Source organism: Lacerta agilis, chromosome 6 (assembly GCF_009819535.1).
Source record: "Lacerta agilis isolate rLacAgi1 chromosome 6, rLacAgi1.pri, whole genome shotgun sequence".
Lineage (NCBI taxonomy): Eukaryota > Metazoa > Chordata > Lepidosauria > Squamata > Lacertidae > Lacerta > Lacerta agilis.
The window spans coordinates 30,990,211-31,016,773 of record NC_046317.1 but is presented as its reverse complement, the minus strand read 5'-3'; the positions used below and the strand labels follow the sequence as shown (position 1 = coordinate 31,016,773).

Here is a 26,563-nt window from a genome sequence, read left to right as displayed (position 1 = left end):
ACTACATATTATTAGTTGGGCCAGCCTGCGGAGAGGAGGCTGGCAGAAGCTGACCTTTCTGGCTCTTCCTCCTCGCAGTCCCCAGACCCTTGAAAAGTCATTCCTAAAGGCTGGAAGACCCTGGTGAATGGGGTGAGCTGCAGCATGGAGGAGATCTCTGAAAATCAAGTTGAGGCATCTTCCACAGGTGGCCGCTTTGCTTATGAAATGGTTTTCAAGGAGTCCCTGTTTCTCCTTATAGCCCACCTCATTCAGCAGGGTCCACTGACACTTAAGAGAGGCTTTTAGGAGGATAGGTGGGATTTCCTGGGTTGAGGAGTGGGCGGGAAAGCTAGTTTCTACTACCATCACCCTTTATCTGAGTTCCCCCTGGATCTAACCCCATGCCTACATTCATCTGGAATGAAAATAGATAACATGCCTTGAAAAGTGTGCACGTAGTTGAGTGCATAGTAAATTAATCGAATGTATTTCAGTTGTCTAGTCATCTACGATTTAAGCATCCCAATCCAAAATATATTCACCTTGAAACAAGTCTTTGCTTGCGGGTAAAATTACAGGGGGGTTAAAGAAAGGTCTTCAGGCCACATTGACAGGTTCCTCTTTTAGTAACAAGATTCACTGTAATAGGCCAAGGAGTGGTGGTTGACACCTGTCTGCCACTGAAATGAAATGGCTATGTGGAGTTCAAACTGTTCATCTGAGTGAATTTGGGAAAACTCCAGTTTTAAGACTGACATGCTCAGTTACTTGTATAAGAAATAGGCCACCGTTTCACAAATAACTATTCATTTTGGGCATGAATTTCCACTGAATGCTCTCCATAAATATAGCCAGTCATTCCTGCCTTAATGATGGAGGGCTATTATATCAAAGGGGGTTAGAGAGCTCAAAATAACATTGTATTTTAAAAAAAAAACCAAACACAACATGCTACACTAATTTCAGAAGTCTCTCATGACCCTGGAACAAAACAAGCAGAAAAGCAGAAATTACATTATTGTAATTCAGCTGAATCCTGCAATTATTATATAGTTTAGGGGTGAATAAAGGAAGTTACCTTAAAGTAAGCCCTTAACCAAAGGCTATAGACGTGTTGAAGCCTCTCAATTTTCTGAGGTTTAGTTTCTTCATTCAGTTTCCACCAATAAGCACATATAACAACACAGATTTGACCTGCAAGAGTCCTGTTCTAATATCTGTTTCTCATCTTTGCACAGTTGGTACTTTCCCACTGTTGTCTATGGAGCAATATGGTCACTTGCTTTCCATAGTTGATGGGAGCTACAATGTTTCTGCACTTTCAATATTATGAAACTGAACTTTATTATGTGGAATACTGAGCTGGTGTTCAATCACTGGTGTTTTCTCAAACGACACTCAGATGTAGTTCTTGCTTTAGTCAGTGATTGGCCAGGATGCTCATTAGCATGACACATATTTCTTCCTTCATATGTAAAATAATTGGATGTTCACATAAATAAAGGTAAAGGGACCCCTGACCATTAGGTCCAGTCGTGTCCAACTCTGGGGTTGCGGCGCTCATCTCGCTCTATAGGCCAAGGGAGCCAGCGTTTGTCCGCAGACAGCTTCCGGGTCATGTGGCCAGCATGACAAAGCCGCTTCTGGTGAACCAGAGCAGCACACGCCATTTACCTTCCCGCCGGAGTGGTCTCTATTTATCTACTTGCACTTTGACGTGCTTTTGAATTGCTAGGTGGGCAGGAGCTGGGACCGAGCAACGGGAGCTCACCCCGTGGCAGGGATTCAAACCCCCGACTTTCTGATCGGCAAGCCCTAGACTCTGTGGTTTAATCCACAGCGCCACCTGGGTCCCTGTTCACATAAATAGAGGGGCTCAAAGCAACTTAAGCCACACATATCTCATTCTATTTCTCTGTCCACTTAGCAGCAGTTGAGATGGCTGCAAACAAAACAACAACAACAATGCAAAACCTTCAGTTGGGGATTTTAGCTAGTCCAGGAGGGCTTTCTTCACAGGGGAAGACACGGTACCAAGTTGGATTTCATTCTTTGATTAAGGTAAGGCCGCAACTTGCACACATCATTTAACTTGTGTGCATTCAGCTTTACGCGGACAGCAAAAAAAGAAAAAAGTTTTTAAAACTTCTAAAAGGGGCAGAAAGCGGGTTGAGTTCCATGAAAAAAATACTTGGCAATCCCACCCATCATTGAACTTTATGGGTTTTCACTATGTATAACACAACTCTCATGTAAGTTGCGGGCTTTCTGTATTTCCGATAGAGCTAAATCTTAACACAACACAGGACAAAACCATGGCACACTTAAGCAGTACCACTAATCATTTTTTTTATATAAAAAAAAATTACACCACAGATTTAATATTGCATCAGATGGAAAAAGGCTATTGCTTGGCCTAGATTATCCTTAAAATGTTATCCCTGGCACAAGACCCTTTTAAAACAGTTTATCCTTAATAATATGACTCTCATTCTAGGCAATTCAAACAATATTTCATTGCATTCTTGGAGATGACTCAGTATGATGCTAATCTCTCCCCCCCCCCTACATGTAACATCTGTAGTGGGGGAGACTGACATAGCAATTTGCTCTTCGTCATAGGGAACCATCAATACAATTTAATCACAGTTTAAGTTGCTGTCGACCAGCATATACAGTAAAAATACAGCCATAGCACCATAATTACAAATTTAGGACCACCTGCTGGTTACTAGTCTTGATCTGTTTATGGCTAATTAGGAATCACTGTAGTGCTTTCAAAAATTGCCTGAATATCCTTTACAAATATACACCTATAAAAATTTATCAAAACGGCTGTCATTTCAAACAGCAAAATCTTGAGTTAGAAAAGTTATTAAACACTAAATATTAAAAAAGCTTCACATTTACACTTTTCCATAGGCACTCTATAAAAACTATGATGTGGCCTTGTTTCACAGCTGTTAAATAATGGTTTTAAATGTTGCCCATTTGCTCATTTTTAGATAGTACAAAGCAAACACAAATCATTCATTAACCACAAGCATCATTTATACCTAAAACAAAAAAAAATCTTTAGTCTAAATAATATGGATCCTGCTTATTTTATCTTAAAACTGACACTGTTGCCATTTTCACATTTAAAAGAAAACCAAAAGCAAACATTATCCCATTAACTTCTTAGGACTCAGTTCCTTCTTTCCCAAAATCCGGTGTAGACTAGCTGACATGTAGTAGGGTTTTGCTGTAGAACCATCATTCCTTTCCAAGTCTTCACCTGAATGCGAAGCGATCAAAAGGAGCCAGAGCAGCAAGCAGCCATGCAGTCAAACACAAATGAAATCGAGAGAGAAAGAGACAGAGATTCAGAGGGAGGAAAAGAAACAACATTTGAATACTAGTTACAAGAGAACTGAATTTTAGTGTTGCTGGTGGTGTCGCAGGTTGCCACGAAAATGCTAATACCCACCTTTTAATATAAACAGAAGGTAGACCACAACCAATGTTGAGCAACGTTGCGTTTAACACTTCTGCACATGCAATATATTAAAAGTGATTATTCTGCGCTTGGTAGTAAAGCTGGATTTTCTACTGAAGGCCCTGTTTTCTTATGAATCTCATACTTTGGGGTCTTGACCACCTTGTAATAACAGTACTTTGTTCCTAAGAATATTGCATCCCATGTGAAAAATCTGCATCATTATTATTTCTGGCTCTTTCTTATTCTACTTTTTATTTTTGCCACAAGAGGTCAGACTCTGCTGATATCTTTGGAGAGTTGCTCAGCAAAATAGAGGACACACATATACATTATAAGGGCAGCTTTCGCCAAGCTTGTGCCTGCAGTATTGGCGGAGGCTGATGGGAGTTGTTAAAGCCTCTTTCACAGGCTCCGTGGTCGTCACTGCATTCCTTTACACATTATGACACCCATGTCATTCATTTCGGTAGGGCTTGCACAGAAAAGCTTTCTAGTGGCCTGTTCTCAGAAAGCACATTTGGAAAAGGATTGCACTAATCCAAGGGCCCAAACTTCATCCCACAATTGCATTTTTGGTGGTCTTAGGTGAAGGGGAGGGAGGGGTGGAGTCCAAGAATAAATTGATTGAACTTGGAAGAACATCATTTTGAGTTTAAGAAGTGCAGTTTTCAGATGCACTGCTGTTAAATTGTATTGTAAATTGTATTTATAAACTGCCAATTCATAAAAATATATGATGGTGCTATGCAATTACAGAGGTTTCACTCAACAACTGGGATGCCTATGGCCTGCGTTCTTCGAGAAATTTAATCCACCATAAAGTTTCACAAATTCAGCTGACAACTTCAGAATCTGATCCTTTATTTCACTATGTGGGATACATTGGGTGGAGAGTTACCCTTTCCAAGCTCGCTTGTCAAAGCCTTATTTTTAAATTTGAATAATGGCAACAAACTTGTTTTTGAGGATGAACAACATCCTATCCACCCAACCATTCATAACAAATTAGTTGTTGGAAGTCAACAACTCAAGTTGACTTTTTCTGTGCAGTCCAACATAATAAATCAGTTTTATGAATGCACACCAAGATTGTAGATCACCATCTCCTGCTCAAACCAATTTTTTGAAGTGATTTTCGAGAGACAAGCGATTCACAGTTTAGACGAGTGCTAGAACTTTCACAAGAATACTTGCACACACTGAAATGGCAGAAAAAGCCAACGTGCATGCAAAATGGCGGTGGCAATCAGCTTCCAGTTATAGATTGCAGCCTCAAGATAGCTGGGTCCTTTGCTCAGAAGGTGGTCAGAAAGCGGAGCGGGGGGAGGGGGAGATCTTTATATTGGAGATCAATATTGCAGAGGAACAGAAAATCAGGGGTGCATAGAAAATAAAACGATAACTGGATAGAAGGCAAGTTTTCGCTTATTCAAATAATATTGTGAATTCCAGGTGTTTATGGGCTGATTATAGTGGTAATGATAAGTATTTTGCATGTGTTCCAAGGTACATATCTAGCTATCATCTAGCTGTCGTGGCATTACAAGAGTCTTGATACCGAAAATATGTTATATGGCTAATACCTAGCTCCGATTAACGTGTGAATAAGGACTGATATATGTTCATCATGCCAATGTATATTAAACATTCAGCCCCTCTAGGGAGAATACAGTTTTACATTATTTTAAATTAATACAACATTCTTACAAAAATTGCAAGGCTGTTATTAGCGGGGGACGGGTGGACACAGCATTCATCTAAGTGAAACACCACTGGACAACATGATGCTACAGAGCACCTGGTAGCAACATGTTAGTATTTATTATGAAACAGTCTCTGAAGACCAGCTGGTCTACTGAATAGTCACATTTTACCGACTGAACTAATGAAGCCACATCTGATATTGCTGTAATTCATAAACTTTTGTGTAGTGAAGATTGCAATGGATCAAACAGCACAATGAGAGAAACAGCAATGGCTTCCTACTGCATATTCTTTATCTTAGCATTATCAAAAAGAGGAAAGTAAACAAGAAAGAGCCCATTACTTACAAAAGCAGAGGAAAAGTGTGTCAACACACATTGCATAGACACTGAAGAAACCATGTGCAACTAGGTAAGAGCCTATAATGACCGTCTGAAAAAAGGAGGAAGAAACATGTTAATTATACACTATCATATGGGAATTAAATAATATTACGTGACCAGGCGGCGACAGCCAGGGATCAAAAGGAAAGAATAAAGACTCTGACAATGTTATATGGAATTAAAATTAGGCCACAAATTTATTAAACTTCCGAATGTAGGAAGACCTTGGCTTAAGCCTTGGGCGTGTATCCCTCCCAGCCCCCCAGCTGGGGGGAACTGGGGCTCATCAGGGTAAATGGGATATGGGGGTGCTCTGTGAGACGTAAGTGTAGCAGGCAGCCCAGCCCATATCCCTGCATGCAGAGTAGTTCACTGATGACCTTTCAGTGTATGGCCAGTGACACCCATATATATAACCCCTTTAAGAGGGGGACCCTGGAATCACCACCGCAGCCCCCCTCCATATAAGGAAGAAAAGACTAAAGGATTCCACCCAAGGCCATTACTGCCAAAGTTGTGACGAATTGCTGCGAGAAAGACAAAACCTGCCAATGCACGGAAATTTCTTCCCAGTCCTTCAACAGCAACCAGTCAAAGACTGTAGCAGCGCCCGCTAAACAGGAAGAAAAAGTTAACCTGCAAACAAGAAACATTAAACAAAGGGAGAGTATAGAGGGTGAATCTCCAGAGCCGACTGCCTGGCTATTGTCGGCTCCACCCCCTATTTATAAATGGGGCTGGCCCCACCTCCAAGCAAGAAACTTGATTACTGAGGCTGGCGTGAACCTCCAAAAAATAACACTGAGAGGCAAGCCAGTCCGTTTGCCAGTAAGCTCCCTGGGAACTGTAGCACCATGTGCGATCCCGCAAAGGGCACCCACAATGTAAAGTGTAAGTGCTCATTATATTCATTTACAAGCCCCTTAAAAACTTAGGCTCCAGGATATGTCAGGTACCTCCTGATCCCTTAAGTCCTTGCCTGATCAGTGAGGTCTTTGCACTGCTTGTATTCACAGGAGCCTGATGGGCCTGATTTTATTGAACTCCCTTCCAGTTTAGGTCAGACATCTACTGAAGACTTAAATAAAAAAACAAATAAAACTCCAGCAGGCATTCTGATTTCTGGTTTTATAATTTGGGGTTGTTGTTGTTTTTTAAAAAAATCATTGTATTGAGTTTCTGTATATTGCTTAGAGATGATTGCAACTGTCTGAATAAACAGAGAAAACAAGCATTCCTTACTTTAAACTATGAGAAGACATGAGCTATGTTCAGGTAATTTTCTGAACAGACAAAGGTTTAAACCATGGGTGAAGGCAATGCCTGCAATGTCCATGGCTTGCAAGCTGCTTTTCAGATCTTGCTGTGATTAATGCAAAGGCCTAAAGGGAGTTTTAATGTGCTTTTATAAATCTCCCTGCAAGCAGGAACCCAGACTTATCAGGGTTCCCAGTTTGGGGAAGAGTTTCTTCAATTAACATCCATTTTAAAAAAACCCAGCAGGAAGTACTAGAACTCACAGGAATACTGAGGGCAGGGTCCTACTGCCCTATTCCCACAAGTTCGGGAGAATGCCTGACCGTGGCTTTAATTGTGGATCTGCAGCGCTCTTGCAGACTCATTGGATTTCAAGTCTTTCCTGCCTAAGTAGACAATTAGATGCGATATAAAATAAACCACCCCAAGCAATGGGACTCAGTATCTCACTAATGCAAGCTCCTCTGGTGCTTGATTACTCACCATCCCAACCTTGAACCCTGTCTTTTTCTATGATGTTGATCCCTGACCTCTCCTCTCTTCCCTGCCATGTATCTTGTGAGCATGGACTGTGCCACTTATATCTTCCAGGAAGCACTAATACAACTGTGTATTTGTTCTGGACTTATCTATTCTGCCCTTAGCTGCTGCTTATCAGTGCGAAGCCCTAAGATGAAGAGAAAAAAGGCCAGCAACAGTCAAAATGCAAAGGATGTCACTGTTAGAGGAAGGGGGGGTAGGGGAATGAGGGAGTTAAGGACCCATGGTTCCTAACATTTGCCATGCCATGGTGGGTGCCAGGTGCCAGGCCTAGATCATCTGGTTTCTAAGAACTTTAGTAATATTCTTACCAAGAGTGGGACCCAATAGTAATTCAGTGATGGTGCTTCTTGTGTGAATATTGGTATCCTGTGTGTGAAGAAGAAGAAAGCTAGGACACCTATAAGAGGGGGAAAGATAAGATTAATTACCTGTGATTCACACAAGCAGAAGATTTTAATCAATAATATCATGTTATGAATCAAACTGGCTTTTATAAGTAAAGAAGACAGTGCAATGAAAAGTACAATTTTAAAAAGAGGAAAAAGAAACACAAATTTTATTTTAAAAAAATAACCACTACTTTTACTCTTGGAGAACCGTTTCACTACAGTGTATTTCCATATATCTGATTCAACATTTTATATGACAAATTGAGATATTAATTTCCGATAACATCTGTGCTAAGTAGGAAGCAAAAGACATGTAAATTAATTAGCCCAAGGGATCTGTCCTTAAGCACAAGGAAAACATTAATCAATTTCACTATTTCATGGTTTGCGTTTCCAGACAAATCTCATTTACTTTTACAGCTTTAAAATAATGTGCAATAACAGCAAACAGTACATTATAGATGAAGTTGGGTACCAGCAAATTAAGAGTTCAAAATCAAGAAGGAAGTGAAAAATCAAACTTTCAGAACATCATCAATTCGAATTGCAAAAATAAAGAGTATGTTTAAATTGAATATTTTGGTACAATAAACTTCATTAAATCTCTTCACATTAATGACAAACACAGAGAGCCTAAGCCAAATGCTGTATGGGCAGCCAGGGCAGTACTGATCTGCTATTTGGTGGGGATTAAATTCACCCCACTACTCCCTGCTCTCTATGCATGATTAGCATTATTTTATAGTTAGTGCACAGAGCAAGAATGGCTAAGCTTTGGCCCTCCAGGAATCTCAGAGGAAGCAGACATTTTCAAGCACACTTATCAACCCACTTAGGGATATATCTGCAGATGTCTGCCTCCACAATCAGATAGCCCTCAGCCGGATCAGAGTGGAAAGATTTAGAAGGGAGATGTTAAAATAACACCTGGTTTCTGTTTCTGATCCAAACAATTTAACCATCTTTCTTGAATGGCTAGTAGCTACTTATTTTATGGCTTTCAGAACCCACGACAAGGCTTGCACCATATTTGACTTCAGGAATCTAATAGTTCATATCTCCCCTGGACAACCATAGGAACAAAAAGTTATAGCTCTCTGCAGTATGAGACTTCAATTCATAGTCCTCAGGAATTAAATCATCAAGGTGTGGAGGTCAAATGGCTCGAGAGGCTGACTGTTCTCTGCATAACTAAACATGACAACTGAAGGACACAGTTGTGTAGCTCCCTTTCCATGCCAGCTGACGTTCTCCTCGGTTCAATTTATTTACAAAACAACACCTTCTGCCTTTTATTTTTTTAGATACTGTACGCCCTTTGTAGAGATAAATGATCTCCCACAATTTGAAGTGCAGCTAGTAAAAGTCTCCAGAGAAGCAGTGAAATGTTACTGCTTACAAAGTGTTGCATTTCTTGCACATGTTGCAAAATTTAAGGAGAAAGAAGGAAGCCTCTTTTGCCCTAACCCTGTGAATATAGTGGATTCCCTCAGTACTAAAAACCTAGGTTAAGGCGGAGCTACACACTGACTGCATTTGCATGTTATGATAAGCCAGCCATTCTCTAGCCAACAATCACTAGCGAACTTTAAGCCATGAGTTGTTGTTGACTTGTTCATCCTTGATTCAATCGTAACAGGAAAGCAAGGCTTCTTGGTATGTCTACCCCACTCATGCCAGTGGCGTGGGCTCATTTAAAATGGCCCATAATAAATCAAAGTGTGTGTGGGTTTCTTTACACGCAAATTCAACTGTTACTCAGCAATCCTGTATTCCAAAATCCAGAGGACTTTTTTTAAAAGGGAAGAATCAGCGAACACAAAGAAGAGGGTATCTCAGCACTGGTCACATAGTCATACCCACATCTCCCCCCCCCAACTGTTTTGCTCCAGTTGAGTTTAGAAGTTGAAGGCCAGCTGGAAAAAAGGGCTAAAAACCCAGCCATGGAGTGGATTAAGCATCGTCACTAGTCCTCTGTTGGAAATACCCCCATACATAATGATATGTGATAAATATTGGTTTGGGGAACTATTGTTTTTCTTCTTGCATGCATTTCTTCCCTTATTCCCATCTAATTGTGACCCGAATTCTTTTGCTTGCTGTCGGTTTAGATTCATGCCAGTAAAATAATCTAAATAGCCCCTTCTTTATCTGATTAATGAACGTCCCGAGACACTAAGATAATGAGATTTCTCCACAAAGATTTACATGAACAAAGCTCAGGTTTTAAAAAAAGGCTACAACATTTGAATTAGTAGTGCCCAAATCAGAGAGGTCTCAGTTCTCAGCTAGACTGGTAAAGAAAAAGCGATTTATATCTGTAGTATGTGCGATATAACACTGTGCCACCAGATGGTGACGTAGAGCCTCATTTTTCTCTACCTGTTTTCCCTGTTTAAATTTACAACGCTGTAAACTAAAATGCTTCTTTGATGTGTCTAGATCTAGCCTCAGTCAAAGCTCCTTATCAAGCTATTCCTTTAACTCAACCAAGCTGAAAATATTAAACTGAAAGAGTCTGTTGACTTACCCACACCTCCAGCAACAAGAATTTTTCCCAGGAATAGTAAAAAGTCTGTCACTTTATCCAGCACTGCAACTCTATGCAAGAGAGATAATGAACAGGATTGAAGAAGGTTTATCTCCAAAAGTTAAAACAGGGCTACTTTCAGCCAACATGAAAATCGTTGAGAAGCTTTGGTGTGAAAACTAATTTGAAAAGTTTAATTCTAAAGCAACCATGTAATGTAATAGTTCACTGTGCTGAAGAGTCTAGTTTTAAAGATAAGAGTTCAGACATGCTAATTAATCTAAGGGCAGAAAAGATTTATATTCTGAGATACTGGGGAAAAGGTGGGTGCTCTTTCACTTTCTGACTAGTATCTTAAAAGCTGCTGAACTAATTAATTAACTAAGCAACAGAATGAAGTAATGGAATGTACTATGCCAATTCAGAAGGTAAGTGTTGGGGGAGTGGGATGACATTTTTTACTGCCCCCCTTATGTAAAAATCCAAACATTTTTTTTAAAAAAAAAATCATTGCAAGTTGAGATCTAGTGCAGAAAGAATCATGCAAAACTAAAACCGTTCTTAACATTAGTTTTTTTCATTGTTTGTTGTTGTTGGTTTTAATGTAGGGAAGCATTCATAAGGGTGTTTCTCCTCCCCCCACCCCACCCGTAATGGTATGGTGCAATACACCAGATTATCCTGTTGCTTCTGCAGCCTAGGCCTTCAACATTGGCAATGGTTTGAATATTTAATAGATTAGTAATGTTTTTGAAGTGCTATGGAGTGGCAGGTGTCACACAGGCTGGATCTACACTGATGTTCTAAACCATTTAAATTAAAACATTCTATAAAGCTTAACAGGGATTTCCCACTGTGGGAGGCTCGCTGCTCTGCAGCACCCTCTGGTGTCACATTTTAATAACACATTTATAATGTTTTAAATGATGAGTCCACAGATTATGGAATGCACGGCCCCTTACCTCACCACGTTTCTCATGAGCAGAAAGAAAGCTTCCCTGGCTGATGTGCAGAAGTTTTTACCATATATCGCAATCTGCAAAATATTAACAGCTGTTAACTTGTTTGCGGGAAAGCCCCATTATGAAAAGGGTTCGCGCTGGGCGCCAGACCTATGAGAATGGCAAGATACAAGGAAAGAAAGGTGTCCAGCATCATGTTATTTCCTGTCTGTTGTCTGTGGACAAAAATATCCACCTGCACCTCACCCTGCTCTGTTTGCTTTTCAAGTTTTATTTCTACTAGAGCCCCAAAAAGTCCCCTGCTAAGAGATACTAAAATATTTTCTCTAAAGCTAAGCCACAAATGGACAATTTGCATTATTGTAAAGGAGCCAAAAATACAGGCAGATGATTGGCAGTACAGAATATGACAATGGACCTGGCCATATATGCTTAAGACAAAAATATTAAGACTGACTTTAAACACAAGTCTGAAAAAAAAGTGAGTCTTCCAATTGTCTGGAAGAAATAAACCGCCAATGAAACTTTACAATGCGACCCAAAACAGCTTGGTACCCACACCTGTCATTCAGAACCTTAATCACAAATCCAAACAAACTTCAGCAATGCACTCTACATAGGGTGGAATTGGCTGCCTTAGTTGTACACGCAAATCAGCATTCATTGTTTGTTTCCTCCAAAGAGACTATGATCAGTAAGGCAACTACAAACCTTGGCTATAGATCATGGTCTGTTTGGGGTGAAACAAACCATGAGCATTGGTTTAGACATAATGCTAAACCCTTGATTAAAGGTAGGGCTCAGTTTAAGGAATCGTGTCATGTGCAAACATGACCATTGTTTTCATTATTTCTTTCTACGGTTTTGTTTACTTTGTTTTAAGTAAGACGATATCACTAAATATTATAGTTTAAAATAAGGATCACTATGGGGTTGTGTTTGCCAAACCACTAACTGGTCTTCAGACATGACACAGCAGCATACTGGAAAAGAAGAGAGAGAAAATACATACCATGATGTAGGCATTTCTGTTGATAAATTTGAGGAATTTTTCCAGGCACCAGAAACAGCATTTGAGGCAGCAAAGGAGGAACTTAGCAAAGACATTCTGTGAGCCTGCAGGAGGGGAAAAAGGAAACATTTCTTAAGAAAGAAGAAAACCTAAGAAGATGGAAAACATTGTCCATACTTGATTTGACTTGGTTTGCACCAGCACATCTGTGTGGGTTTGCTGGCTGATTGCCTTCTCACTGATTTGCAACAAGTATGTACAGTGTTTTGTGAGGGGTTATGGAAAAAAGTGGGGGTGCCAGTACTGGTATCTTGATAAAAGTGTTGTGGGTGTCAGCACACAAGGGCTGTCATGGGCAGCAAAAAGGTCAGAGGATATGGTACTTCTTATTGATGAGTACCATCACCTAAAAAACACTATGTGAATCTACTATGCTGTAGTTTAGCAGTTTATCATCTGCAAGCCAGCACAAAACTGAACCACTGGATTTGCCACACAGCACATTTAAGCTGTTGTTGACATATAGTTCAGAACTGATAATAGTACTAGGGTTTCCCATTCCATCCCATTCCTGCTTTTTTGTAAAAGCAAACTATGGTTTACTGTGAATGCACAGTGTGCTGGTGCACACTTCTGAAAAGATTCTTACTCTTCTCCTTTGTCACTTCTCCACCTGCTGCCTTACCAAAGTACAGCTTGTTGTGATGTCCTAACTAGAGTTTGTCATTTGTTTCTGCCCAGTGAGTGGTGACCAAGGTTTGCTCTTGGGCTTACTGATTGTGGTTTTTTTGGGGGGGAAGAATAAAAAAACAACCCTGGCCCATGATGAGCCAGACTATGGAAGCCTCACACATAGCAGCAGGAGGAGAGCCGAGAACTTTTCAACAATGTGCACAAGTACACTGAAAATTCAGTTTAATGTGATATGAGAACCAGGCCATTGTTTCATTTCTTCCTGTGCCAAAGGAGAAGCAGCATAAACTACAGACACCCCGAGCACTCCATGAACGATTATTATAAAAAAGGAAACCTCATCAGTTACTGCACAGGTGCATTCATAGTGCATGCACACAGTATTTCCCATCATTAAAAGAGAAACAGGGACCTGTGGCTCACATTTCTGAACCATACAAGCCTATGAGCCCGAGAGATGATTATCAGCCTTTCATAGCTGATATATACCATACTCTCAGTGGGAATAGAGAATGTGCAATGTCATGAAACTCACCTTTGAGTTTGTGATCCAGGTATTCCAGGATTACTCTAATGAGTTGGACTATTGCAAGAATTAAAGAGCCAAATGCTAGGGAACCAGTGTGATATCTAGTAGGAAAAATATATGGTACGAATCAGGAAGAGATCTGTTTTTGGACACAGTGCTGTTATTATAAACAACACAGGTGAGGCAGCTGACACAACTCCCCCCCTCCCCCCCTCTCCAAACTATGAATATATCCATAGATTGCAAAATGCAGCTTCCTATACTGCAATTAAATAATTCTCTTATATTTATAAATCATGTATACACAAAGTATTCCTTTATTTTGCTTTTGATTTCTAGCTTGCTCCTATCTCCAGGGCTAAGGGGAGGGTACAATTCAAAGATTCTAAATATCTTCTGTCAAGCAGCAAATGGGAAAGGCTTAATGACCGAGAGGAGGCTTTATGTGGTAAGCAGGGCTTATGATGGGACCAAGTCACAGAGCTGCCCTTCCTACACTGACGTTGCTGCTGCTTACCTGGATGGAGGTAGGATGTGCCCAGGTGGTTGCACCATCAGGGGCCCTCATACCAATCTGGCAATTCTGCTAGTGTAACTGCATGGCTCCAACCTGCCCCACAGCGAAGATGTGAAGTTTGGAGGGCAGCTTAGTGGTCTGATTCCACCACATGCACTGCTTCTGGTATACCGACTGGACATGCAAGTATAGTGGTGTATTAAATTCTGTAACTGTTTTTATTCTAAAAGCCACTTTTCATTGTAAGGTATAGGGCACGTTTCTAAAAATGAATGCTGACGTATTAACTTACCGTATTGCTCGTCCAAATGAAGAAAAGAGTGGGCATGCTGGAATATCAGCAGGTTTTCTAAAGGCCCAGTAGTAAGAGGCAAAGGCACCAGCAAGAGTACACTGACCCAATGCAATAGCAAAGTTCACCAGCCAGAGGAACACAAACACATTGCTGATTTGAAAGATTAAGATGTATCTGTGGTACAGGCTTTCTCCACCATAGAAAGCAAAAGTACACTGGGCTCCTGGACACAGCTTGGTTACATTGGTTGTGTTGAATGTCTATGGACAAGGGGAGGGGAGAAAGGTCACAAATAAGGGGATATAAAAATGTTTCAGTACAATTCTAAATCACCAACGCATTAATAAATCTGAACCGGTAGTTAGCTCATCTGGCAAATGATTTCATGAGAATAGTCCTAAAGACTGGCAGCAATGGTCCATGTTACCCAGTATCTTGCCTGTGGCAGCAGCTAGACACAGGTTATACAGAAGGTTCCTATTGGAACTAAGGGCCAATAAAGTAACTACATCAGGAGCCAACATTTTTGGTCCCATTTGGGATCTTGAGAAAGTGCTGTGTGCGCCAGCCACAGAAGGCTGCCATTGGGGAGTGGCATAACACAAAATAGCTGCTGTGGGCGTGGCACAAAACAAAATGGTTGCCTCAAGTAAAGGAGCAAAAAAAGAGAGAGAAAGTGTACCACAAAATGTTGTGGGCATACTCTCTCCTCCTCTGATAGGAGAAAGGCACCTACACCAGCTACCACCACACTCACTCACTGAGGGGAAGCTTTTCGCACCACTCTTTGGTTCAAATAGGGAAGAGGCAGTAGTTGTCCAGTCCTGACAGTCAATGAAATGTGGGCATGTTCTAAGGAGAGACCAAGACCATGCAAACATGAACGGAGCAGGAGGAGCAAACAGTTTTCAATGTATTCTGAGATTCTGAGGGGATATTTAATGAGACCTCCCATAGGCACTACAGAAGATACTGATGACTCCTGAACTAAATGATTAATAAGTGGGACATTTCATTTCATCTCTCTTTTAATTTGTATACCACCTTTCTGTATTATTACACAGCAACTAAATATACACACAAAAGAACACACAACTTTTAAATAACCTGATCCAATACATAAAGTCATAATAAAACATAGTTTTAAAATGGAATGACAAATAAAGTAATATTCAATAATCTTTTAGAATATAATAGCACGCAATAAAATTAACTCTCAAAACCTCAGCAAATAATAATTAAATAGAAATTCACTCTTACCAATTACAATAAAGAATTACTAATCCATGATCAATAAAAAATAACTGCAAGTTGCAATGCATAAGATACAATAAAATCAAAACCATGTAAAAGGGTCAAATTGAGAAACAAAGGCACACAAATAATGATGATGATGATGATGTTCATGTGTGCAGTTCTATTATTAGAAAGTATAGGGAGTGGAGAACCTGCGTTGTTTACCAAACTGACTTCATATGTACAGGACATTCAAGAAGAGCTAGAATTCACATAGCATTTTACAAAAATAAAATAAAATGCTGCTTACCTCTGGGTAGCAGGTCAGATTTGCATACTTGCACAGGCTTTGATTAGCCATGACTTTGTACACAGGTTCTCCGGATGTAGCCAGAAAGCTTGATTTAATTGGGTTAAGTAGGAAACAGAATCACAGACTCTGAACAGAGAAACATAGCATAAGAGATACTTGGCATTCACAGGGAAAGCCGAAGAGAATACGTTTAATTTCTGTCTTTCCATGTCTAGCATAAAATATGATACCCACTGTGCGAATGCACTTTCTACAACCCTATTTACTGTGCCTGCAAGCACTTCCAACAGGAGAGTAAAGCAGTTTGCTTAATAACAAGTACAGCAGTGGGGTAACCTTGGGGGTAAGCACAGAAAAGGAAACGGTATGATTTAATGACTTCGTATATGGACACCATAGGGAAAGCTATGGGCAGATACAGAAAAATAAAAAATAAAAATACATCTCCAGGTGATCGCTTTGACAAGAGAGAAAAAGCTATAAATATTACTCTTCCAGGATGCTTTTTTTCCCAAATGCAAAGTGGTATCAGTAATACAAAACTGAGATTCCACTACCCTACAAGTTTCATCCAGAATGTGGCACTGAGAAAGTATGCATCAATCTCGTAAGATGTTTAGCTGTCACTGTTATAAGAACACTTGAAGAACTTAAGGTGTTCACACCCGGTGAATGTTGTGGGGATCTCCCAGGATATGCAACCCCTGAAAAGCTTCCACACCAGTTTCCTGCCAAGCTTGGGCTTGAACAGTGCAACCTGACTCAACTGAGACTTAAAATTGACCAAGGACTCTTCCGCCTCCCCACTCGCCACCACACACAATGTAGCTTCTTTTAGAAGAGGTAGCACTCTCCTTACTTTCTGGCTTAGTGCCAAAATGCTGAACTAGGAATGCAAAAAGCATCCAGGCACCTTTCTTACTCAAAGAAGGATACACAGCTGTCACTGCCCAGTAAGAAATGCAGATTGCAATAAGGATGAAGGTGATGATTGGGTAGAATAATGTAGACATGATGTAGCCAATTGCTCTAAAAAGAGAGAGAGGAAAAAAATATTTGTAAGCCATAAATATCAAAGTTTATATGCCTATTTAACCTTTGAAACGTTTCCCACTCTTGTTGGACTGAGTGATATGTTGCTTAGTAAAATATTCTTTATTGTTCTTTCTGGTTTCCTACTTTCTCTTTTTATTATAAAACCTCATATTACTGCCTTCCACCATTTTCTGTTGCATTCTGTTCCCGGTTCTATCTCCTTCTCCATTTCATTCCTCTTTAACACTCTGCCATTGTTTTTTAGATTATCATTTTTATGTATTTTGCTCTGAGATGTATTGATTTTCCTATACGTTGGTTTTTGCTTTCAGATTTCATAACATTGATTCTTTTCTTCTTCTTAAATCCCCCTGAGCTGCCACCTTTTGTCCAAGCTGTGGTTGCTACTGTGCATCTTGTCCTCTCCGGAAGCCCTGCTCCCAGTGCTTAGCATATTGTTGTTGTTTTTAAGATGTCACAGCCAACCTGGTTCCCTTTTGCTCCCATACAACACTGTAGTAGATCCTTCCTTCCTTCCTTCCTTCCTTCCTTCCTTCCTTCCTTCCTTCCCTCTGGGAATGTTTGTAGGGGTGAAACATTGTGGGTAGAATTCAACACTGAACTCTTCTAACTGTTCCATCAGCTTGCCAGACAGAATAATCCCAAATTGAAGGGCTGGTGAGGATGGGGTAAGCAGCTCTGTTTCACAAGCGGAAGTGTCTGTGCAGGGCTTTCACTTAACAGGGCTCATTAGGTGCATCCTACCTACTGCATTTTGCTGTCGAAGCATTTTTCTGCAACCTTCACTGATGAGGGAATGGAAAGCTGATTATGCTTTTCTATAATACTGCCCCATATGGACCAAGGCTCAAGCACTGCGTGATAGTGAACACATTAAACAGTAGTTCCGCATGGGAAAATCATGACTGGTGCTAGAAACCCCTTGAATAGTTTTTGAGTCATTGGAGAAAAGTATCACCTTATGCTACTTAAGGAATAATAACCACAAATCAGTGGTTTTCAGGAATTAATGACAGATCTCTTGGTTGACAGTGAAGACACAGACCGTTTGCTCTAACAAACTGCTTGTTAACTGTTCTAGCAATAGATTGCAAACGCTTTATTGCTTAATATAAATTGCCTTTTCATTGAAAAAATGTTAAACTGAGCCGGGGGGGGGGGAATCATTTAGCTCTCAGTCATTAGCAACGTATTTTTCAAGGCCTTGACTATAGGGTACGCTCTGCTGCATTCATAATTATTACATGCAGCATTTCTTTTCATGCATTATGCATAAATATCAGCAAGTATTGCCCTCAAGTGACCTTTGAATGCAGAGGCAAAACTATAAGGCATTATTACCTCCTACCAGGAAGTTTATAAAGTTTCGAGAGTGTTTCTGTTTGACGCTTATTTGAATAAAAGCATCTTATTTTACCAAGTGGCTCTGAATTGTAATGATAAGGATAAAATTATATAGTACTGACTGCTGCTGCAACAAATAACTGCTGAATTCCATGTTTATAGCTTTAATGAAAAGGGACTGTTACATATTTAAATCACAGTCTCTTTATTCCACAAGAGCCTCCATATTTTGATGCTGCTGACTAGAGAGAAAATCGGCTCCAAGAAAGGGCACAGGTACATATTAACGTTCCAGCACTGGTATGATGAAGCCGTTAGCTGTATAAATGCTGTTTATGACAACAGACTCAAAAAATCTATACACTTGGTTACTCAAGCATAGGTTGCCACTGGGACGAAATCTGTTCTCACTTACAGCATCAGCATCACAGGAAGAATGTTGAATGTTTGATAAAACAGTCTACCAAATTCACTATAAAAGTGGCATACTTTTAGATCTAAAGGCTTGGTGTGTGAAAAGACCAATAAAGATAACCAACTAACGTTGCCTAAATGAAAATAAGTGTTTTATATGCAATAAAATACAATGCCCATGTTAGCACAGGGATCCTTCAGCAGTGTAGTGACTACATTCATTCATTCATTCATTGAATTTATACACTGCACTATACCCACAGGTCTCGGGGCAGTTTACACCACTTTTAGACTATATTACTGAGCAATTTCTGTTCTACACCTTGACAGATGTTCTACATGGACTTCTGGATTATATTCTGTCACCTTTACTGTCGAATATTTATATGAATCTGTGGGATGAGGCTGTTAAATAGCCTGGCATGTGGTGGCATTAATATTCACCCAACTGAATTTTTCATTCACAGTGCTTCTAAAAACAACTTTCTCAATAATGAGCTGGATGAAGGATATGCACCAGTTGTGGCCCAGCTAATCTTATGGGTGTTGTTTGCCAGTTCTTAAATGGGGCCATAGTACTTCTGGCACAGTATATTTGCAATCTGGGTGCACTCCATGAGAGAGGTTTGCTCCTGGATGCTCAATATGTGCTGTGCCTTCTGTCAGGAACATCTGAAATGCTGGTTACAAATTTTCGTGAGGGTCTTTTTAAAAATTATTTTATGAATTGATGCCTTCTACATGCCTCTAGGTCGATTGACATAAAACTAAAAACAGCTTTAAAAACGGTACAAAAAGAATAATTATAAATGGACTAAAAAAAAATCAATGCAGTATAAACACCTAACCTGTTGAAATGAAAATGTCTTGAATTGTTTCTGGAAAGTACAAATAGAGGACATGTGTCATGTCTTAACAGGGATGCTGTTCCACAGAACTTGTGCCTACTACATGTTAGCACTGCAGACTACATGGTTTATACGTGGTGCTGTGCTTGAATTACAGGCAATTCACAATGTGTCTGCTGTTCTTTGGCTAGGGTGCCAGTACACACAGGGAGAATTTCATGCCCATGACCTTGATCTTGCATTGATTTCCAATCACTTTGCAGGCTGCTGCATATTGACCTCTCCATGTGACTACTTTATAATTTGAGGATCTAGTTCCAAGTGATACTTTTCCCTGTTCTTCAGGGAGAGAAATCGTATGAACTGAGCAACTGCATGATTAAGCGTTCATGGGTCACTCTCAAGAATACCTGCATGGTGAGTGGGAGGGGCTTGTCTCACTCCTGCAAAGTGCTATTTCAGTGCCAAAAAAAACAATGAAAATATGAGAGGTCCAATGATTATGTTGCCAGTATACATACCTGCTACCTTCTTTCAAAAGTGCAATGGCGATTCGGATTCGATTTCTCAGAAATATTAACATTAGTATAATGACAACTTCCACTATGCAAAGTAGTATCACTGAAAGCAAGAAAATTAAGTTTATCGACAGATATCAAACCAGGACATCACCCCTTTCAAGTGGCTGGTTTCTGTGCTGCACTTCACAAGTCCCTACATGTCTGAATTTAGCCCTGATTTCTAAAGTGCTTGGAAAGCATAATGCCAGCCAGAATGTGTCCCCTTGTCCTGATTACATTTGTGTGTAAGGTTCATACATATATAAGGTTCATACTTGATGAGCATTATAGTATATGAGTGTTTGCGAATGATTTGTCTTAAAACAAAGCAATAAAATGCTGTGCTTTGCTTGAAATGGTCAGTTACATTTGAAGAAATATATATTTACGATTAGACAATGATTATCCAGTGGTTGGCTTTTGCTGCTATTTTAGCATAGTACCGGTATTTGGGAAAGACGAATGGAATTGATGTTTTAAAAGATGTGTCTGATCGTGACCTCTATTATCCCAGTGTCACTCAAAAATAATTCCAAGATAATCAGGATCGTTATTTGAGCCTAAAAGCAGCCTGAGAACAGTGTGGAAACGGGGGTGGAGCTTGGAAATATGATTACATAACAAATAATTTTAAGGATGTTGTCACATAAAATTGTGTAGTAAATACATGTCACTTGGTGAACATTTTCAGGGGCGGCTGCAACAAAACTGTGTGGCAATTGACATTTACTCTAATACAGATTTTAAAAATATTCCTTAAACTGTATTCAAGCATTTAAGAACATTTTAAAACACTTTTAACAAATTGCTAACGATTGTGTGTAAACTGTCACACAGTTATTGCAGTGACAGCGATTATTATTTTATATTACATTCTCCCACTCCCCCAACTTTCATGCTGTTTTGTGTGTATGTGCCAGTACTCCCAGTAAACTGAATAAACTGTGAGATTATTATACAAATTCATCTCAGGTTGTTCACATACTCAGGCACATGTTCACATTAGCTGCCCCCCACCCCCAATGTTACTCCTTGAAGAACAACCTTCAATTTACTCGCTTTTTCCAAACCCGACCCAGAAAGGAGTCTGGCATGCTAAAATACTTGTTGTTGTTCAGTCGTTCAGTTGTGTCCAACTCTTCGTGACCCCATGGACCAGAGCACGCCAGACACCCCTATCTTTCACTGCCTCCCGCAGTTTGGCCAAACTCATGCCAGTCGCTATACTTAGTATATCTAAAACAGAGAGGCATGGCTCTCAAGACCATCAGGCTACACAAGTCTGCAATTTCTTATCTCAGTAATTGTTTTAGGCACCCTGACCCTTGTAACACATTCCACGTAAGGAAATTAATTGCAGGCTGGCAATGCACACATCCTCCCATTGCAGACAAAAGAAAGTCAATCACCATTGAAACCCTCCGATTGATTTGGGGTGTGCTCCCTCATATATGTTGGTCCCGCTATGAAATTAGGCTCTTCCGGGCCACCTTCTCTCTGTCCTTTTTTGGTGCTCTCTGGATTGGAGAGTGCATTAGCGACACAACATCAACCCATCATAGGGGGCTGACAGTCGCTGGTATCAGTTTTGACAATCACAAGGTGCACATTAGAATACACGCCTCAAAAACTGACCAGCTAGGCAGGGGAACCACTCTTACATTGGCATGCTCCCCTCAAACTGGACCCTGTCCAGTTTCCGACATGTGCAAATTCATGAAAGTGCGCCCCCCTGGGCCAGGCCCTCTATTAACTCACGCTATGGGCTGCCCTATGACCCGTTGTCAATTCATTGCAGTGCTACAGAAGGCTATCCATGCCTGCAGAGGTGATCCAGCACAATTCTCTGGCCATTCCTTCCACATTGGGGCAGCTACCACTGCGGTGGCAAGCGGGCTCAATGCAGAACACATAAAGGCAATGGGGTGGTGGCGATCAGCCGCCTTCAAGGGCTATATCAGAAAGAATCAGCAGGCGTTGACAAATACCGTATAATTCTTTCTTTCAGGCTTTCCCCCTAAGCATGTGTGGATCTGCGGCTACAGCGGCCCATGCCACCACGGGCTTATCTGATGAACATCTGGGCCTTCAGCCAAAGATCAACATTTTCTGGTTTGGTCATCGTGGAATGTGCTGGGATGCACTATTGCCTTGGTTGCGTCACGAGCTTGCATTCCACCCCCTGCCAGATGCAGTTGTGTTCCACCTTGCCGAGAACGACCTGGTCGTTCGTAAGAGCATAGTGCTGATAAAAACGGCAATCACAGACCTGGACAGCCTACATGCCATGCACCCTAACACCACTATATTGTGGTCAGAACTTCTCCCACGCTTGCAATGGCGTGGCAACCTCACACCTATTAGGCTTAACTACACTATTGAAAAAATAAATAGGGCATTGCGCTTGGCAACCTCGCGCATTGGGGGTCGCGTGGTGAAGCATCCCAGCATCAAAATATACAGGAAGGAACTATTCAGGCCCGATGGCGTGCACCTTTCAGCCGCTGGTAACAATTATTGGCTGAGCGACATTAGGCATGGCCTTTTGGAATGGTTGGCAGATTGCGAAGCGTCTTTTCAGGTGTAGGTAGTCTTGGCGGCGAGACCGCGAGTTGGCGGTCTCAAGTGGCGGTTTCATGCCTTGGGCGGAATCCTTTAGTCATCTTCCCAAATGGGGGGGCATGGGGCAGTGACTCCACACCCCCAGTGCAGTGGCGATACCAGGGTTCCCCGTTAAAGGGGTATGGGGGGAGGCATTGACCATACGCCGAGAGGTTGTCATTGCTCTCCCCCACCAGTGGCAGCAATTGGGTGGGGGCAGGCTATCTGCTTGAACATATGTTCTCCAGAGCTAGCCCAATCCCCGCACAATCTGGATAACCCTGCAGTTTCCCAGATCCCCGGCTGGGGGCTGGGAAGGATAAACGCCCAATGCCTGAGCCAAGGTCTCCCTACATCTGAATCTTAATAAAGTTGTGGCCAATTTAATTCCATAGCACGTTGTCTTGTGTCATTACTCCGCTCAGGGGTTGCCTGGGGTTTGGGGGACTCTGCCTGTCCGCGCAATGAACAATTTCACATGGCAATGGATGGATGCTGGGCTGATACACGATGATTCCCATACCCTTCACCTTGGATAATCAAGCACTGAACGGTGCCCAATACATTTGAGAAACAGATCCACAAGAGCAGAAAGTGCAAAGGCAGAAAATTGCATGATGGCCCCAATAATCATGTGGAAAATATATTATGCAAATTAGCTCCTCCAGGCAACTTCCTCACTTGCTCCAGAAACAAATGCTCTCCAAGGATGTATGCTCACGTTTTAATAGAGAGCTGTATGATTTCAGGAGTTTCATGGCTAATGGCATTGTAACATTCTTGATTTTTTATGAAAACAAAAAGCAAGCATCTTTGTTTGTGTAACTATATGGGATACATTAAAGAGAGAAGCATCCCAGGCTATCCCTGAGGACTGCTTTATATATATATATATATAGAGAGAGAGAGAGAGAGAGAGAGAGAGAGAGATTTAAAACCTTCCATGTGAAGAAAGTGCACAACAAAATCTCTCTACACTGGCTAAAAAATGTTCAAAATGTTGCCAAATTTTAAAAGTCAAACATGAAATCTAAATTTAGTTCTGGTTTTAATTTCTAAAAGAGTTGCCAAAGTCCAGCTTGTTCAAAGGCCACTCCCTCGTCTCCCCAATACTTTGTGGAAGCAGATTGTGTCCATTTAGTGGTGAAGGGAATAAACTACACACATACCAAAGGGTTTAAAAAAAAAAATTCCTGCAGTGCAGTCTCGGCAGTAGAAACAGATTTCAGACCCAGCTCTAATCTAGTCTGTGTTAATTCTCTTTTATGGATAAAAAGCTTTACAGATTGCTTTGCTTTGCTTTGTTGGTTATACTGCTGAAAATTAATATATTATAAAAAGTAACTGGTAAATTATTGGAGAACTGAACAAAAAAAAAAGGTATTACCTTGCTCATCAATAATCCATATAATATGTTCATCACACCTGGCAGTAAATCCTCAGAATATAGACAACCCATCCCTCTTTTTAATTATTTTGTTTATTTAGACTAGATTTTTTCAGTTCCCATCAGCCGCAGACAGCATGGCCAAAGGTGAGGGATAATGGTTATTGCCCTTTGTTTGCTATTAATGGGAAGCTATTATTTGCTGCATGTGTCCATGCAAACATGAAATCATCACATCTATCCACTGCATACCTGAATTTCTCTCTCTCTCTCATATATATATATATATATATATACATACGTGCAGAAGTGCTTTCTTTGCAGGAAACTCTTAACATTTGGCCTCCAGTCAGCAACTTGAGCACTAGAAAGCTTCTTAAAGCATGAGCTCTATGAAACAATGCTGATGTCATGTGCTTTGGTGCCCATCACAACAACAAAAAATCCTGTTTAATTAGATGAATGCAAAGTGGGTGTCAAAATACAGACTTCTCGTTAAATCCACTTACTAAATGCTAACCATGTTTGCCTCAGTTGCAGATACACCCTGAAGTCCGTCTGGAATCCAATGTCATAGATAGTAAGATCAGAGCCAGGTATTCCATGGAGGCGATGATATTCCCAGTAGCAATGCCATATACCTTTTGAAACAAAGAATACGCACTGGAAGAGTGACACAGATCAATTCTCTAATCTCTGCACAAATGGTAGGTCCCACCAAATCCCACCCCCGCAATGGAATCCAAACCACAGGCAGAGAAAAGCTTATTTGCAGAAAGGTGCTAGAAGTAGCTCCATAATAGGCAGGAACAAGAGCCAAAACATAAATAATAAAGGAAAGCAAAAGAAAATAAAACTATATAATATTGCTAGCTAATTTCTTCAGGGGGCAATTTGTTTACCACTCCCAAATATACTGAGCAGCCGGAACAAGCACCATCAAAAGTCATTCACTGGAGACCTCCAGATGAAGTTTTTGGCAGGGTGTAGTTTCAAACCATTTCAAACAAATAATTTCCTACACTGTCTGGAAAAAGCATACAATTAACAAATGGATATTCATGTGTGATGACTGTGCATGTAACTCTTTCCCTGTATACACCCAGCCAGGGAACTTGGGGCTCTCCGGATATCATTGGACTACAACTCCCATCATCCCTGAACAGTGGCCATGATGGATGGGGTTGATGGGAAATGGAGTCCAGCAACATCTGGAACCAGCAGCATAGCATGGTTTTCCAGTGCCCTGTGCATGAGGTGGGCAAGTGCCGAGGGTGAACGAAGCCCACTGCACCAGCCCAGCAATTGCTACCAATGCTGCCAGAGCGATGCCAGCCCCGTACCACTTTGTGAGCCTTGCAAAGCGGCTCAGAGCTGGCAGGGCAGCATGAGAAGGACTCATGGCTGTTGCATCCCTCTCACTCTGCTCTGCCAGACCTAAGCTGCTTTGTGATACTAGGATCATCCCAGCCTCGCAAAGTGGCACTGGGCTGGCAGGACTGCATGAGCAGCACCTCCCAGAAAAATGTGCCTGGGGCCATCGCCCCAGCAGCTTCCTCCCATGCTATGCCCCTGTTTGGAGCACCATTCCTGCACAAATCAGTAAGCCACTGCCAATTGCAGCTTCACAACACAAATATACAGAGTGAAATAGACAGCTATCCTCATATTAGAAACCCTCATTATGACTGAAGCGGCCAGAGGTCTTTTTGAAGACCCTGTACCGATAAATAAACCTTGTTTTGTATTTCAGGTTTTAGTAGGACACAGAGTGGAGAAAGGATGCTGAACCTTCCAGCTTATAAAACCACAGGAAGAAAAGAGAAAATGTTTGTTTAATCCTGCAGCCACTGACAAAAGCCAGATGGTGATGTTAGTCTTCTAGATATAGAAAAGAGCCGCAGCTGCACAGTGGGTAGAATATGGCAAGCTTTTGCATGGTTCTCCTTTTTGGCACATTAAACTGCCAGAAAATATACTGCTGTCCTGCTGAGGGAAGAAAAACACAAACATGCCTTGCACCATCACAAGCAGGTACACACCTCAGATGAACGAGGTCCAGTCTGAAGCCTGTGGACTTTGAAAAGTCTTGTTTGGGCTGTTGGGTGAAGAAGAGGAATGGACTGAGGGAGGTTTTTTTTAATAATTGCAGTGCTCAACTGAGAATTGCTCAGTAGCAAGTAGACTATTGAGGACAGAGGATAAGTATAGGCAGACAATTCCCAGTTAACGGTTGATGAATTCATTGGTAGGAGTCACTTTCCCTCTAACCCCAACCTATAAACTTTGGATATGTAGTTCTGTGTCAAAAGCAAATCATTGGCACCTACCATAACCTATAATCCCAATCACACCAAAGATGAAAATCCAGAAGAGAACACCTGCTATGAATCTCAAAAGCACAAGGAAGAGCAAGCTGACAACCATTGCAATGAACAGGCCTCTGGAAAAGAAAGACATAGCAATTTAAATAAATCACCAGCTAGGCACCTGTCCTCTCTTCAATGCTCCCCCCACTGCATTTACT

At 41.0% G+C, this 26,563-nt stretch overlaps 1 protein-coding gene across 5 annotated transcripts in view; it reads right to left on the bottom strand.

Annotated features, from left to right (window-relative positions):
* The window catches only part of SLC44A5 (solute carrier family 44 member 5), a 155,924-nt gene that overhangs the window by 3,655 nt on the left and 125,706 nt on the right, over positions 1-26,563 (bottom strand). For 4 of the 5 annotated variants that reach the window (XM_033151794.1, XM_033151798.1, XM_033151797.1 and 1 more), the window contains 13 exons: positions 26,367-26,479; positions 24,546-24,677; positions 20,010-20,109; positions 16,763-16,855; positions 15,824-15,911; positions 14,275-14,537; positions 13,472-13,566; positions 12,244-12,347; positions 11,232-11,305; positions 10,270-10,340; positions 7,659-7,747; positions 5,515-5,599; positions 2,342-3,259 (listed from right to left, as the gene is read on the bottom strand). In XM_033151794.1, coding sequence (XP_033007685.1) covers positions 3,147-3,259; positions 5,515-5,599; positions 7,659-7,747; positions 10,270-10,340; positions 11,232-11,305; positions 12,244-12,347; positions 13,472-13,566; positions 14,275-14,537; positions 15,824-15,911; positions 16,763-16,855; positions 20,010-20,109; positions 24,546-24,677; positions 26,367-26,479 — 1,420 coding nt within the window. In that variant the 3' untranslated portion in view covers positions 2,342-3,146. Of the gene's footprint in view, positions 1-2,341; positions 3,260-5,514; positions 5,600-7,658; positions 7,748-10,269; positions 10,341-11,231; positions 11,306-12,243; positions 12,348-13,471; positions 13,567-14,274; positions 14,538-15,823; positions 15,912-16,762; positions 16,856-20,009; positions 20,110-24,545; positions 24,678-26,366; positions 26,480-26,563 lie in introns of those variants that run through there. The other variant, XM_033151796.1, reaches the window with a different exon arrangement.